The sequence below is a fragment of the Drosophila guanche genome, unplaced genomic scaffold, assembly GCF_900245975.1.
Source record: "Drosophila guanche unplaced genomic scaffold, DGUA_6, whole genome shotgun sequence".
Taxonomy (NCBI): domain Eukaryota; kingdom Metazoa; phylum Arthropoda; class Insecta; order Diptera; family Drosophilidae; genus Drosophila; species Drosophila guanche.
This window is the reverse complement of record NW_022995751.1, coordinates 254,664-268,692: the sequence shown is the minus strand read 5'-3', so window position 1 is coordinate 268,692 and position 14,029 is coordinate 254,664. Positions and strand designations below refer to the sequence as shown.

At 54.2% G+C, this 14,029-nt stretch overlaps 2 protein-coding genes across 2 annotated transcripts; both read right to left on the bottom strand.

Annotated features, from left to right (window-relative positions):
* Positions 1 to 20: 20 nt before the first annotated feature.
* LOC117587506 (anoctamin-4) lies at positions 21 to 4,582 on the bottom strand. Its single transcript, XM_034278278.1, is given in 11 exon segments — positions 21 to 511; positions 575 to 665; positions 729 to 1,125; positions 1,187 to 1,286; positions 1,344 to 1,697; positions 1,763 to 1,927; positions 1,991 to 2,208; positions 2,264 to 2,844; positions 2,905 to 3,050; positions 3,109 to 4,322; positions 4,380 to 4,582. Coding segments are annotated over 11 exon segments (3,819 nt in total). The 5' UTR covers positions 4,558 to 4,582; the 3' UTR covers positions 21 to 136.
* A 1,937-nt stretch (positions 4,583 to 6,519) lies between these two features.
* LOC117587480 lies at positions 6,520 to 13,989 on the bottom strand. The gene is made up of 11 exons (XM_034278209.1): positions 13,912 to 13,989; positions 13,591 to 13,856; positions 11,631 to 13,529; positions 11,404 to 11,568; positions 11,155 to 11,334; positions 10,933 to 11,100; positions 10,685 to 10,864; positions 10,439 to 10,621; positions 10,176 to 10,364; positions 9,365 to 10,111; positions 6,520 to 8,980 (listed from the first exon to the last, which is right to left on the bottom strand). Exons 1-11 carry the CDS (start codon positions 13,916 to 13,918, stop codon positions 6,581 to 6,583), a joined length of 6,384 nt encoding a protein of 2,127 aa, XP_034134100.1. The 5' UTR covers positions 13,919 to 13,989; the 3' UTR covers positions 6,520 to 6,580.
* Between the last annotated feature and the right edge of the window lie 40 nt (positions 13,990 to 14,029).

The following is a 14,029-nucleotide window of genomic DNA, read 5'->3' as shown; positions in this document are numbered from 1 at the left end:
TAGTACAAGATCGGCAAAACATAAGCTGATAACAATAATATTCGAATGGGGAAATGGGGAGTTCCAGAGAGAAGATAATGTGAGAAAGTGTTTGGAGCTATTTCTCGGCATTGCTTGTGGTCTGCAGGTTGCGGTCTCATCTCTTGCTCGACACGTTTGCCTCGCTCTCGGCCTCCTCCTCGTGTCAGGAGACCTCCCAGACAGTGGACTCTACAGACCGTCGAGGTCGAGCTGCTACCTCCACATGGGCATCCAGTCCGTCGCTGAGGCGACTGAAGCGGCGCGCCCAGCTGCCGCGGTTGGTGCCCTGACTGCCGGCCACCGACGTCCGATTGCTGGCATCGCGAAACAGGCTCATGATGTCCTGGCTGTCGCCCTGGGCCCGCTTGATGCCGTGCTGGTACTTGGCCTCCTTGGCCAGCAGCTGTTCCCGCTGCATCTGCGTCTTCACCTCGGAGGGCACATCGGGGATGATGAACTGCATAATTCCGGTGATTACAAACACAACGTGCTGTTTGGTGGAAAATGAGAATTAGGCTACAGTCTCTGCACTGGAAGCACTTCAACTACTCACCTCAAAGACCACAACGAAGGCTAGACGAGCGGCAAACACGTGCCAGTAGTGGGGGCTCAGGCCGTATGGTTCGTAGTCCTTGGGGCCGTTCCTGCAAAACAGATTATGAATGGTTGGGAGCATCAGGATAAGTTGAGGATGTTGCTTGATTTACCTATAGCCACGATATTGACAAGTGTCTGGATCGCGCTCACTGACCGTGGCGCCCCACTCCTCCTTGTAGTCCGAGGTGTTGAATATGGAGAGCGAGTGCTCGATGTAGCCGGCCAGGGTGTGGGTCTCCGAATAGACAAACTTGTAGACCATCCGCGGTATAAAGTCGCTGGTGTAGGCAATCACAAAGGCATTCGAAACGACAGCCGTGTACGTGATGATTCGCAGGATGCCGTACCAGGCACCGATATCCTCGACACGCTCGGCCAGTGGGCGTCTGGCCTGAGTCACCATTTTGTATGCGTCCAGCCGGATCTCGGCCACATTGTTCAGGAGCGCAAAGAGCGGAGCCAGGGGAAAGGCAGCCACAAACAGAGTGACAAAGCCATATTGCAGAACTAATTATAAAGATTGCAGAATTACCCACATGGAAGGCACTTTCTAAGACTTTCTACTCACTCATTTCCAGGTACTCGTCGAAAAGAGCCAGGCGACCCGGATCCTGCATATGATAGTCCTGCTCCCAAGCCATGTGCAGATGCGATTCATCCTTGGTTGCCTGCAAAAGTGAAATACAAAGCAATATTGGAATGATCAAGCGGATCCAATTTCTTACCTGTTTGTGCTTCCGCTGACGCCACCAGTTCCAGAACTTGGGGAACAGATACTCCATAAAGTTGTTCCAGCACTGCTTGCCCACCATGATGATGGCCAGTTGGATGCAGAGCTCGGACAAGCATCCCGCCGGATCACAAATATCGTTCTTCAGGCGGAAAAACTGACTCCGACGCGCCTGATCATCACCGGGATAGTCGAAGAAGCGGCCCTTGAAGAAGGCAATGTAGATGAGCGACGAGTAGAAGTTCATGAACTCAAAAAAGAAGATCTTGAACGTATAGGAGTCCTCGTACTCGGTGTGGGTGCGCGGATTCTCCAAATTTGTTAACTTGATTGCCATCCGATGGTAGATCTGTGCACGAAAATAGAATTATATAAATATATATAGTAGAAAATATAATCAGTATCGACACCTACTCTTGTGAGTATCATTATGACCACCAGATTGATCAAAGCTGCCGTCACACTGGTGAATAGTTTGGCATGCTCCTTCACAAAGAATCCACCGCCGCCATAGATGACAGACACCAGTGTAATGCGGTACAGGATGGTGCCCAAGACAGCAGACAGCACCACAGAGATCTGAGCAAGAGTGGGAAAGAGTGGAATCATTTTGAAGTATATATTTGTAAGCTAAACACTCACCATAAAGAGCACTGCACTGCCGGTTACAACGAATCGAATGGCTCGGTTCCAGGAGGACATGTAGGGCTCCTTTTCGCGTGTGACCGGATTCATGCGGAATGTGGTTGCATTGGTCTCGAATTCGGGTCGGTTCTCCTCATCCATTTCCACGTTGTGCAGATCCCACTCCCACACCAGCACCGACTGCTTGCGTTTCCACAGCTCCAGAAATGTGGTGGCTGTTGGCAGAAGATGATCATTGACCAATTGTGGCACTGTGGAGGCGTCACTTACCCCAGAAGGACATGAATATGGCAAAGAACACAGTTGAGGGATTGTCAAATAGGTAAGTGAGACGCGAGAAGAGGCAGGAATCCGACAGACTCTGGTAGCTGCAGGCCTTGTCGCAGAGTGGACAGAGGGTGATGTTGCCGGGGCCAGCATCGTTGCAAATCTCCTTGCTGGGCGTGTTGTCCTCCGACTCCAGGGTGGCCAGGCCGTAGATGAAGCAAAGAGTGCCCACCACAGAGGGATACACCAGCATTTCGGTGTAGAAGCCCAGCCAGCAGAAGTACAGGGCAATCTTGTCCCCAAAGTATTTGCGCACCAGACACAGCGGCTGCTTCTTGTACCACTGCGAGGGATGGGCCCAGGTCTGGTAGAGCACTCGCCTGTCCAGGGAGATGCCGCTGGAGTGCGGCCGATCGTAGCGCCCCTCGTGCAGCGGAAAGCATCCCAGGTAGGTGCCATCGTTCATCAGCCGCCGGATCCCACTGCGATCGGTTTCGTCGTAGGGCGTGCGTATCAGCACCTGCATAACCATCAGTGATCGCTGGGCACTGGTAAAGGCTGTGGCACGATCCTTGACGATGAATCTGCATGGTAGGCATCTGCGTAAGTTTCTTGAATTCCCCAAAGAAAACTCCACAACTTACTGCTCCTCCGGATTGCCATTAGCTGTGGCTGTCTTAAAAGTTGTCTCTCCCTCCAGCAAGCTCTGATCGAGTTGAATCTTTTTGGTGAGGCGCTGCCACACCTCCCGCCAGTACTGCACATTCCTTAGCACCACATTTTCCTCATCCTGCAAAAGAAAAGGAGCATCAGCATGGATGCTGATTGCGGCTAATGCGAATACGTACCCAAGATGGCTTCACGGATATTGTTATGAAGCGTTTGACAGGCAACTTCAGGTTCATGACCTCAGCGAGTCTGGTTTCCAGTCGCCAAGGCAGATGGATTTTGAGGAAAAAGGTTTTCTCGTTGAACGACTGCGACTTGTCCTCCAGCTCCACCTCGAGGCCCTCCTTGACCAGGTTTTCCATGAAGCTGCGCCTCAGGTCGCGCCGACGTGCCTCCGCCTCCGTCATGACGCCCAGATCCTCTTCCTCCCAAGCCAGCACCATGTCAACCTTGCGCCTGCCGTCGCGAAACATGAGAGACTCGGGATCCAGCCCCTCCCGATCCTGCTTGCTGATGCGTCGCCGCTCGTCCCCCGAGTCCCCCGTAATGCTGTTGCTCTTGCTCGCCTTCCGGCTGCCGTAGTAGCTGCCGCTGATGCTGCTCGCCGTGTCCGAGGCTTTCCGCTCCGTGGGCATCAGCTGCCGGTAGCCGAACTGGTCGGCCAACACGTTGGAGTGCGAGGACTCAATGACCTCGTACGACTGATTCACCCGATCCTCCGAGCTCAATCTGTGGCCGCCCAGAGTGGGGCTCAGGTTAAGGGCCAGTGTGCGGCGCATGGCAGTGCCCGGAATATCCTCCTCATGACTGCCGACAATCTTGGGACCGAAGGCCTGCGTGGGACTGGGCTCCGCCGAATCACCCTCCAGATGGGTGGGCAGCGGCATGGCAATTGAGTTTGACTTTTGGTACAAGGAGCCGTTGCTGGCTCGCACCACCGAGGAGTTGAGCCACTTTTCCGTGTAGGCCGCAGAGTTGGCCCGATGGGCTATCGCTTCCTTGCCTTTGGACCTCGGCAGGATCGGTGTGGCAGGCTTGGCCACCACCGCAGCGGGAGTGCTCTCCGGCTGGCTCGTGTTCGTCAGATAGTTGTAGATGTTCTCGGCTGGAATTCGCTCTGTTTCGCTCTGTATTCGCATTTGTGCTTCGGGCTCCTGTGGGAGATGACAGCTGTAATGGATGGACTACACAGTCACTCAAGATATCGTTGCACTCACCCCATAGCCGATCAGTCGGCCAGCCACAATGCCACTGTCCTGGCTGAGCCGTCGCGGTCTCAGTTTGGTCTGGCTGTGGCGGTACATGCGCTCGCTCTTGGACGGACTGGACATCACCTCACGCCGTGCGGTCGTCTCTGGTCGTGGACTGCGCAGCGTTGGCACCGAAAGGAATCCTGCGTGGGGCAACAATTATAGTACTCTGTTGGCTCTGTTCAATGGGATTCACTCACGGGGAAACTGAAAGATCAACTGCTCGCTCTGTTGATCGCACTCCTGGGCAGTACTGATGATGAGATCCTCTTTTGAGCTGGCCTCCGTTATTGGAGCGGTGCTCTCGTCATCCACGCTGTCGATGCGTATCTGGAATATGTGTGACTTGTCGCCAGATCGCTCTCCGGGACTGCTCATTGTGGGACGCTGCTGGTTGGTTGGCAATTGGCTATTCCACTCCCTCGTTTTGGGCTCTGGTTGGGACATGTACACGGTGAAGCCGGAAGGATAATGTATAGTGTCTAATTTGGAGCACAGCTGCTCCAGTACCCATGATAAACTATTTAAGGTTTGCTTCGGTTTGCTGACACTCGAAACGGAACGGAGCGGAACGGAACGGAAAGGACAAGAAGTATTCAAAAGTTCGACCGAGATGGGGGACAATGCATAAGCTTGTGTCCTGCGACCTCCACGCGAGTGCTGCGATGTTAAAAATTCATCGATGTTTGCACTACGGCCCTCGAGTGGCTATTCATATTCGTATTTGTAACTTCATTTGCCAGCAACGACCCAATCAGAGGCGTGCTCGCACTCAAACTCACGCACACGCCAACACACGCTCGACATTGACCCACGAATTCGGGTCGGGCTTTGTATATTTGTATTTGTCCAACTTGATGAGGGTTTACGGACCCATACAGAGTGCTCGGACATTAGTCAATGCACTGTGGGAGCAGCTCCACTTGACTCCCAAAGGTTAGTCAAACAAACTTGTTGCTAGCGTACTGTCACCTTACCCTACCCACTCCCATGCGCTGGAATGACAAGTGCTCTAGATAATTGCCCCAGATTATTGCATGTATGTAAAGGACTGTGGGAGTGTTCTACAAGTTTTACTTTGCCCCAAAACATATGTATCTTGGGACAAATAAATCCGAACTCGTACCTGTAGTAATTCTAATGGGTGTGCGACGGTCTCGAAATGTCAGCGCTGGTTGGCAGTTGTGCAAAGTCCCATGCCATTGAAGTAATCACAACAATTGAAGGATTATTGATCGCTCCAGTCAGTTCCGAGTAGCACTCGAAGGAACAATCGATTATTGATTTGCAGTCCTGCACTCGGATGCAGCTCTTGGTTTCACAATCTGCGAATGATCAGTCGCGTTGCGCCTACAGAACTGGGGCACTATTGATTTTGTGTTTCCATAATCATTATCTTTGAATCAATTTTCATGCCCTCGCATGTCCATCCGTTGTAGTCCCCCGCACTTGACTCAACACTTTTCGACCTGCATATATGTACATATGGGTCTTGTCCGACTATTCCGACTATTCCGACTATTCCGATGTGCCTGGCTCTGGCTCTCGCGCACGAATGACCACAGCAATCCAACATTGTCTCTGTCTCTGTCCCTGTCCCTGGTGTCAATGGTCGTTGACGAGCTGCACAGGATATCGGTACTCCTGGATAGATAATCACGGTTCTGGCGCTCTCTCGTTGAATAGTAAAACGAGCGTACGGGGGGAGGGACTGGCACCACCGCCCACACGAATATCCTATTAATATTGGACCTCCTGTTGGTTATTCGTGATAAGTTTCTAATTTTAAATCAGGTCTAGTAACGCTTCTCCTCCACTAACTTTGGACTACTTTCTGTGAATGACGTCAGTTTCCTTGGGGCGGGTTATGGACTGACTCTTCCATCTGTTTGTGATGGAATACTCGTAAGACCTGGCTGGGAATTCAATTCGTGACCACAGAAATAGCCCTCCAGCAGAGCTCTCTTATGCAGCAGTTACTATTACACTATTATTCTCGGACGTGGAATCTATTTTGATTGAATGTACGTCATTAATAGCGCCATTTCGAGTGCTGGGTGCGTGCCGCTCGGTTGTCCTGTAATAGTGCTTTGATTGGCACCACCTATAGATACGACTACTCGTATGCAAATGGCACCTATTAATATTGATATGCGGCCATGTACACATCAGTATTCATCATCCCCGTACGAGTTCAATCGGAACTTTTGATTGAATGGAAACATTTTTGAAGGCCTCACTGCTCAGGGGTACAGCTGGGGAGAAGGGCATTCCTGGGACTTTCCTTTGACCCCTCAAATACAAACAGCTTATGCTCCTTTTAAGAGTAAATATTTTTGTAGCCTCCACCGTAAAATGAATTAAATACACTTGAAATGATTTACATGCAGGTTCTCTGCACCTAGTTCGTATCGGTCACAATTACCGTGTCGTCTCCATCGATCTTGCATTGCTGCAGGACATCCAGCTCGCAGCTGCTCGTCGCCTTGTTAAAGTACAGACCCTGTCCGCAGTTACCTTCGATGGTCTGGCCGTGCAGGCACACGAAGAAGCCGCGACAATTGTTGGCATCTCGGGCCAACTGGCCGTGCAGGCCGTTGCAGACTCCAACCCGCTCGCCGTTCTCCATGAGGCAGGTGCCGTCGCTCTGGCGACAGATTCTCAGCAGGCTGTCGAAGCTCTCCCCGTTGCGGCAGCGCTGCGACACGGGCACATCATCCTCGCAGCTGGTGTAGCGCCGGCAGTCGCCCTGCTCCGCCACGGAGGTGCCATTGCCAATGACGCTGCACAGGCTGTCAAAGGTGGTGGGTGCATCGCTGCATTGCTTTTCCAGTGTGCTCTGCGCACGCAGAGTGGAGTTTCCGGGCAGCTCTGTCTGCGAGTCGACGTCGCTGGGCAGCTCCAGGGCTTGGCACTGCTGGAGCGTGGCGTTGAAGAAGGATCCGGAGTAGCAGCACTCGTGACGCAGCTTCCCAGACACGCAGATGTAGAAGTTATTGCAGTTGGCCGGATCTGGCAGAATGTAGCCGTGTTTGCCCTCGCAAACCATCGGATCGGGCGGCACGTGCTGATTGTTTGTCTCCTCGCCATCGTCCCCATTCTCCACGAACGGACAGGAGCCATCGTCCTGCACGCACAGCAGCTGCTCCGGATCGAAGAAGCTGCCCGCTGCACACCTCTGAGCCACGGCTATGCCACCCGCACAGATGAAGTACCGCGTGCAGTCGCTGCGATTTGCCAGGTAGCTTCCCTCCTGTAGGGTACCGCAGCTGTAGACGGCGCTGCTGTTTCCATCCAGCTGTCCGTTCTGGCACGTCTCCAGCGCCAGCGACTCTGGCTCGCAGGCTCCCAGCACGGGATTGTACTGCTGCTGGGCGGGGCACTCCACGGGAATCGCCAGGCCACGCACGCACGCGTAGTACAGGTTGCAGTAGAGCTCGTGGGGCAAGCGCACTCCGTGCTGCCCCGCACACACCCTCCCATTGGACTCCTCCTGCCCAGGGTCCGACTCCTTCTGGCACTGGCCGTGGTCGGCGCGGCACAGCGAGAGCAGGCTGTGGAAGTACTGTCCCTGTTCGCACTGGTGGAGTTGCGTGCCGTTCTGGCTGGAGCAGCTGTAGTACGCGCGACAGTCCTCGGGATGAGCCACTAGTCTGCCATCATCCACGCCCGAGCAGACGGCCAGCTGGCAGGTGCCATCGTTGGGTCTGCAGTATCCCTGGGCGGCGTCAAAGAAGCTTCCAGAGGCACACCTCTGGAGTACAGCTGGCTGCTGCTGCAGGCACAGGTAGAACCGTGTGCAATCCTGGACATCAGGCACGCTCAGGCCATCCGATTGGCCCACACAGCTGTTCTCCGCAGCCGACATGGTCAGAGTTTGAGTTTGCTCCCGGCACTCGGCTTGGGCCTGACACTTGTTCAGTTTCGGGTTGAATTGCTGGCCACGCAGGCAGCTGCCCAGCAGCCACTCCTCTTCTTCGCAGTAGTGGAAGAATGCCGAACAGTGGCCACCGTCAGCTGAGATCAGTGGCAGCGGCCGCAACTCCCCATTGTGGCAGACGCGGCGCATGCCGTTGGCCTGGCACCTGCCATCGCTGGGCACGCAGCCGAGCAGCGGCTCGAACTGTTGTCCCGCGAGGCACTGCATTCGCACCCACTGGCTGTCCGAGCACTGGTCATAGATGCTGCAGCTGCCGATCAGGCTGCGTTTCTGGCCGCTAACACAGGAAGTCGTGGCATGCTGCGGACACTGCTGGCCATCGTTGGGCACACAGTAGTTGCGCTCGCGGCTGAAGTACATGCCCAGTGGACACTGTTGCCGCCACCACACGTTGTCCAGGCACATGAGGAAGCTGTCACAGCCTGCCGCGGACGGACGCACAGCCAGATGCTGGCAATCCTCTGGCGGACTTTGAATAAATGTCGCATTGCAGATGTTCCTAGCGTTTTCCTTGGTGGCAAGCGGCAGTGGCAGGCAGGAGCCCATCAGGGAGGAGTAGTAGTGCTGCTTGGGGCAGTTACGGAGGCGCCACTTGCTGCCAGAGCAACGGAAGTACTGGAGGCAGCTGCCATTTCTGGTGGACATCGTTTGGGCCTCGCTGCTGTTGGTGCAGGCTGGCAGATAGGTGACCCGCGCATAGGCGCAGACCATGTCGTCCCTCGGCTCCAGGCAGCGCCGCTGTTCCGGGTTGTAGTAGCGCTGATCGGTGCAGGTGCGTCGTCGCCAGTGCCCCTCCACGCAGACCTCGTACTGGGAGCAGTTCGCTGGCACTGAGCGCAGTTCATCCACCAAGCAGGCAAGCTGAAAGACAACAGACAATAATAGAGGTTAATAAGTTACTGATCAATCGATAAAGCATCGATTAATGGATGAAACATTATGCCTCTTTGTAGATTCTTTCTTAAACTTTGAGACTAAAGCATAGGAATAAGATCCTCATGTTCCATTCTGAATAAAAGGCCGAAAGTATAATTCATCTAGTTTGAATTTATTGTAGCTCATGGTTATTTTTATGGTACAGGTTATAGCAGTAAAGAAGTGGAACAAGCGGAACTTTCACATTAAACATAACTCGTAAATAAAATGGGATTATATGCACTTAAAAATCACAAGATAGGGGACACGCGCGGATAAGGTTTATGCAAGTTTCTGGAAGAATCTCTTAAGGAATGATAGGGACCTTACTTTTGCCTGCGCCTCCAGCGAGCGCTTCTGAATGACATGCCCGGCGCACACTCCCATCTCGGAGTCGAACACCTCGCCCGTGGGGCAGGAATGGAACGTGACACTGACTCCGTCCGAGGCGTCGCACGAGCAGAATCCGGACCTTGTGTTGTGTGCCGGGAAGGGCTCATAGCGAGCCCGCTTCTGGCACTCCAGCAAGTTGCAGGCAATGTTGCCGATGAAACCTTTCAGTGTGCACAGGCCCAGGGCAGCGTCAAAGACGTGTCCCTCGTCGCAGCGGTGGTAGACGGCGACTCCGTTGCAGCTACAGAATCCCTCGCTGGTGTTCCTAGCCGCGAAAGGCTCAAACTGGGCACGACGCCGGCACTGGCTGGGATCGCATGCCTCAGCCGTGCAGGCGGCCAGGGCCTCGTTGTAGAGCTCTCCGTTCTCACAGCTGTGGTAGGCGGTGACGCCGAATTCCTCACAAGTGCAGAAGCCACTGGTCGTGTTTCTGGCCGAAAACCTCGAGAAGATATCCCGCTTGATGCATTGCGTCGTGTCACAAGCCGTACTGGCGACAATTTTGGCCGATGTACTCAGGCAGGCGCCCATATCGCTGTCGTACGCGAGGCCCGTTTCGCATGGCACAAAGACCTGACTTCCGGACATGCACAAGCAGAATCCTGCGGTCGTATTCGAAGCCTTAAAGGTGGATAAGTCATCCATTGTGGCGCAAGTGCCTGGCGCGCACACTGAGCAGGGAGCCTGTGTAGAGTTGAGATTTAGTTGTGTGGATTTCCATTGAGCTCATATTAAATGTGAGTCTTACCGAGGGTATGACGCACATCTGTTCTGACGCATCGAACACCATTCCCTCGCTGCACGTATCGTAGACCACTTCGCCATTATCGCAATAGCAGAAACCGGCGGTGTCGTCTTCCGCTTTGGGGGGGAATGGTTCAAAATCAGGCATATTCACGGTGCACTTGGATGCATCGCAGGTGCAGCTGGCATCCACCTACAGGGGAAGAAGTGGCAAAAAATTGCACAATTAAATAACTCCAAGTAACTGATAGATTTGTGATACAGCACCTTGGGAACCTGGCATAGCTTCAGAATCCAGTCAACAACCTCGCCCTCGGGGCACTCATTGTAGATTGGGAATCCGTCTTCGCAATAGCAGAATCCTTGTAGGTCGCCCTCCGGCTTGAATGGATCGTAAGGCGGCAGCAAGTCACATTGGTTGACATCACACTGCTTAGTGGCACAGGGATCCTGTTAATGGATAATGGATGTGAGGAGGAGGCAAATTAGATGCAGAAATTAGCAGATTTCTACCTCTGGCTCTGTGCAGATGGCCAGCGTCGTGTCGTAAACCGTGTTGTTCAGACAGGATTCGTAGATGGGACAGGTGTCCCTGCAGTAGCAGAATCCAGACAGATCCGGGGCGGGGAATGTTTCGTAGTCTGCCAGTTTGTCGCATTGCGTCGCATCACAAGCGTTAGTTGTGCAGGTTATCTGCAGAGAGAGGATACACCTTTGGGTGAGCAAATGAGTAGGTTGAGGCATTCCTCCAGTTTACTTACCTCGGGGGCCAAACACGCTTTGTCCTCCAGGTTGTAGACTGTGTTGGCTGGGCAGCTGTCATACGATGGCAGCTTGTCCACGCATATACAGAATCCAGCATCGGTATTCAGGGCCGGAATCGTGTCAAAGTCTGACTTGCACGAGCAACCATTGGGATCGCATCTGGGCTGTTATGGAAATGAGATTAATGTGAGAACAATGTTTGGGAGTTGTGTTCTTACGTCAGGCTGTGGGATGAGGGCACACACAAGATCCTCACTGTTGAATGTGTAGCCAATGGGGCAGGGCACCGACACGGGCTGTTGAACGCGGCAAAGACAGAAGCTGTTCGGATCCTGGTAATCAGGCGAAACCCAGTACTCTGGATTGCCGACACATGCCGCAGGGTCGCACTGTCCAGTCTGAAAAGCGGCATAATCAAATGTTATTCGCCTAAAGTTAGTTTTTTATATGAACAACTTTTTACTTACAAATTGGCACATGCCATCGACGGCGTCGTAGACGTAGCCTTCGCCGCAGGACTGGATGTAGCCAGCACCGCCATTGCACAGGCAGAAGCTTGAGTTGTCGCAGTTCAGAGTTGGGTAAGTCAGATCCTCAGCAGCACCCTTGCAGGTGGCCTGATCGCAGTCCGCCTGGAGGCACACATGAGGAGGTTAAGGCTGAACTCACTTGGATTTCGGATGCATTCACTTACACTGGGTACGGCCTGGCATATGCCGAAGGTGGCGTCAAAGGCGGTGTTGGCCGGGCAGGACACGATGGTGGCCTCCTTGTTGAGGCACAGATAGAACCTGCTGGTGTCCCCAGCCACTGGGTAGGTGGTAGCATCGGCAGCCGTGGCACACAGCTTTGCGTTGCATACCGTTGCGGTGGAGCACAGTCCTGTGGCATTGTTGAATGCCTCGCCCTCCGCACAGTCCACTACCTGGGCCACGCCGTCGGTGCAGAGGTAGTACTTGGTGCAGATTGGATGGGGCACGGCTCCAGAGGCGCAGCTGCAGGGATTGATGCACTGAGCGGTGACATCGATCTCGCACACCTCTCCGTTGTACCACTCGCCAGCGGCGCAAGAGTGCTGGGTGGCCAGGCCGTTGTAGCAGCTGACGTAGCTGGTGCAGTCATCGGGAGTGGGTAGCTGGTAGCCGTTGGGCTTGTTGGAGCACACCCAGCACGTGGCGGCGGTGTCGGGCACGCAGACACCGTTCTGCAGCACATTTCCCACGCCGCAGCTGCCCTCGACCATCTCACCATTCTCGCAGAGCAGATACTTGCCACAGTCGGTGGGATGGCACACAATGGAGCCTTGGGCAATGCCTCCAGCACAGCTGCCATCCGACTCAGCACTGCGCCTGCCGCGGCGGCTGACATTGAGGCTGGTGTTGCCGATATCGGGTCGCATGAAGTTGAAGAGTAACTTGTTTTCGGGACAGTAACCCTCCTCGTCCTGTCTGCAGATGCCCAAGACCGGGTCGAAGTAGTAATCTTTGCTGCACACCTCCTCCTGCCACTTGCCGTTTATGCATGTCTGGTAGCTATAGCAGTTCTTGCCGCTTGCAGCCGGATCGCTCGTGTTGCACTCGTCAGTGGATGAGTCCACACAGACGTTGTCCGAGTCTACCCTGCACGCGGATAATGCGGTGTCGAAGAAGCTGCCACTGCTGCAGCTCGCTGACAGCCAGACTCCGTTCTTGCACTGGTAGTACTTGGCGCAGTTCTGCACATCCACCTGCAGCTCACCGTCCGTGCACTCGGCCTCAGAGCTATCGGGACACTCATTATCAGAGTCAACCTGGCACACGTTCAACTTGCTGTTGAAGAAGTTTCCCTTTCCGCAATCGCCAGAGATCAGGACGCCGTTCACGCAGACGTCGTACAATCGGCAATTCTGTGCGTTGGCCACGAGATCTCCGTTCTTCACATTACTGCCGCAATCGCAGTCGGCGGTGGGCTCGGTTACTGTCGTCACCTCATCGCAAGGTTCGGTTGTAGTCGTCACCTCGTCGCAAGGTTCAGTTGTGGTCGTCACATCATCGCAGGGCTCGGTTGTGGTTGTGACATCATCGCCAGGCTCCACAGTGGTGGTGTCGTCGCATGTGCCGGGCTGACAGTTCCAGCCTTCGGGATTGAAGATGCTGCCGACCGGGCAGTACTGGGTGGTGGCAGTCTCGCCGGAGCAGATGTAAAACACGGAGCAGTTGGTCTTGTCAGCGACGCCAGAGCCATCTGCCATGCCAACGCAGAAGTTCTGCCAGCAAACTGAGTCTGTGTCGGGGGTGCAGGCCCTGAGGCTGTCATCGAAGTACGATTTCTGTGGACACCTCTCCAGCGTGGCCACACCAGCTGAGCACGAGTAGTAGTTGGCACAGTTATCGTCGCTGGTGGGAAGTAGGCCATCGGCCTCTCCCACGCACAGGTTCTGCCAGCAAGTCTTGTTGGTGTCCGGAAGGCACACTGCCAGAGTGTTGTTGAAGACGCTGCCTGCGTCGCACTTCTGGGCGTATGCCTGTTGCTCGTCGCAGATGTAGAACTCACCGCAGTATCCGCTTTTTGGCAAAAATGCTCCGTTCACCTCATCGGTGCACAGATTGGTTGACTATGGAGTGGAGCGTTAGTTATCCAGGCACACGGCTGTCAGAATCAACAGGAAAACTCACCAGGGACAGGGGAGCGGCAAGGCTCAGCTTGCAGAGTCCGCGCCCGGCGGTGGCACACTTGCCGTTCTTGGGGTTGTATTCTTTACCGGCTGGACAGGTCACAGCCCGGGCAATGCCCTTGCCCGAGCAGCGGTAGTAGCTGGAGCAGCTCGTGGGGTTTGGCCAGTGGGGCGACAGGCCGCGTAATTTGCGATAGACGCACTCAGGATCGGCGGCTCCGACAAGGACCGCCACTGTAGTGAGGGTCACCACAGCTAGCAGAGCAACTGCGAACGACAAACAAAAATAAATCCAAGTTCCAAAGGTCCTGATTCTGCTCACCTCTCATATTTGTTCGATAGTATTCCACTCGTGATGCTTTATCAATAATGAATGTTGAACTCTGCCCAATTGCCAAAATTTGGAAACCTTTATATACATTAGAGACTCAATAGCGATC

Bases quoted from the DNA above. Each gene is read 5' to 3' on its own strand.
- LOC117587480 (XM_034278209.1), bottom strand. The intron at 10,112-10,175 runs GTAAGACTCACA...AACTCTACACAG, and splicing joins AGATGTGCGTCATACCCTCG to GCTCCCTGCTCAGTGTGCGC. The intron at 8,981-9,364 runs GTAAGGTCCCTA...GTTGTCTTTCAG, and splicing joins CGCTGGAGGCGCAGGCAAAA to CTTGCCTGCTTGGTGGATGA.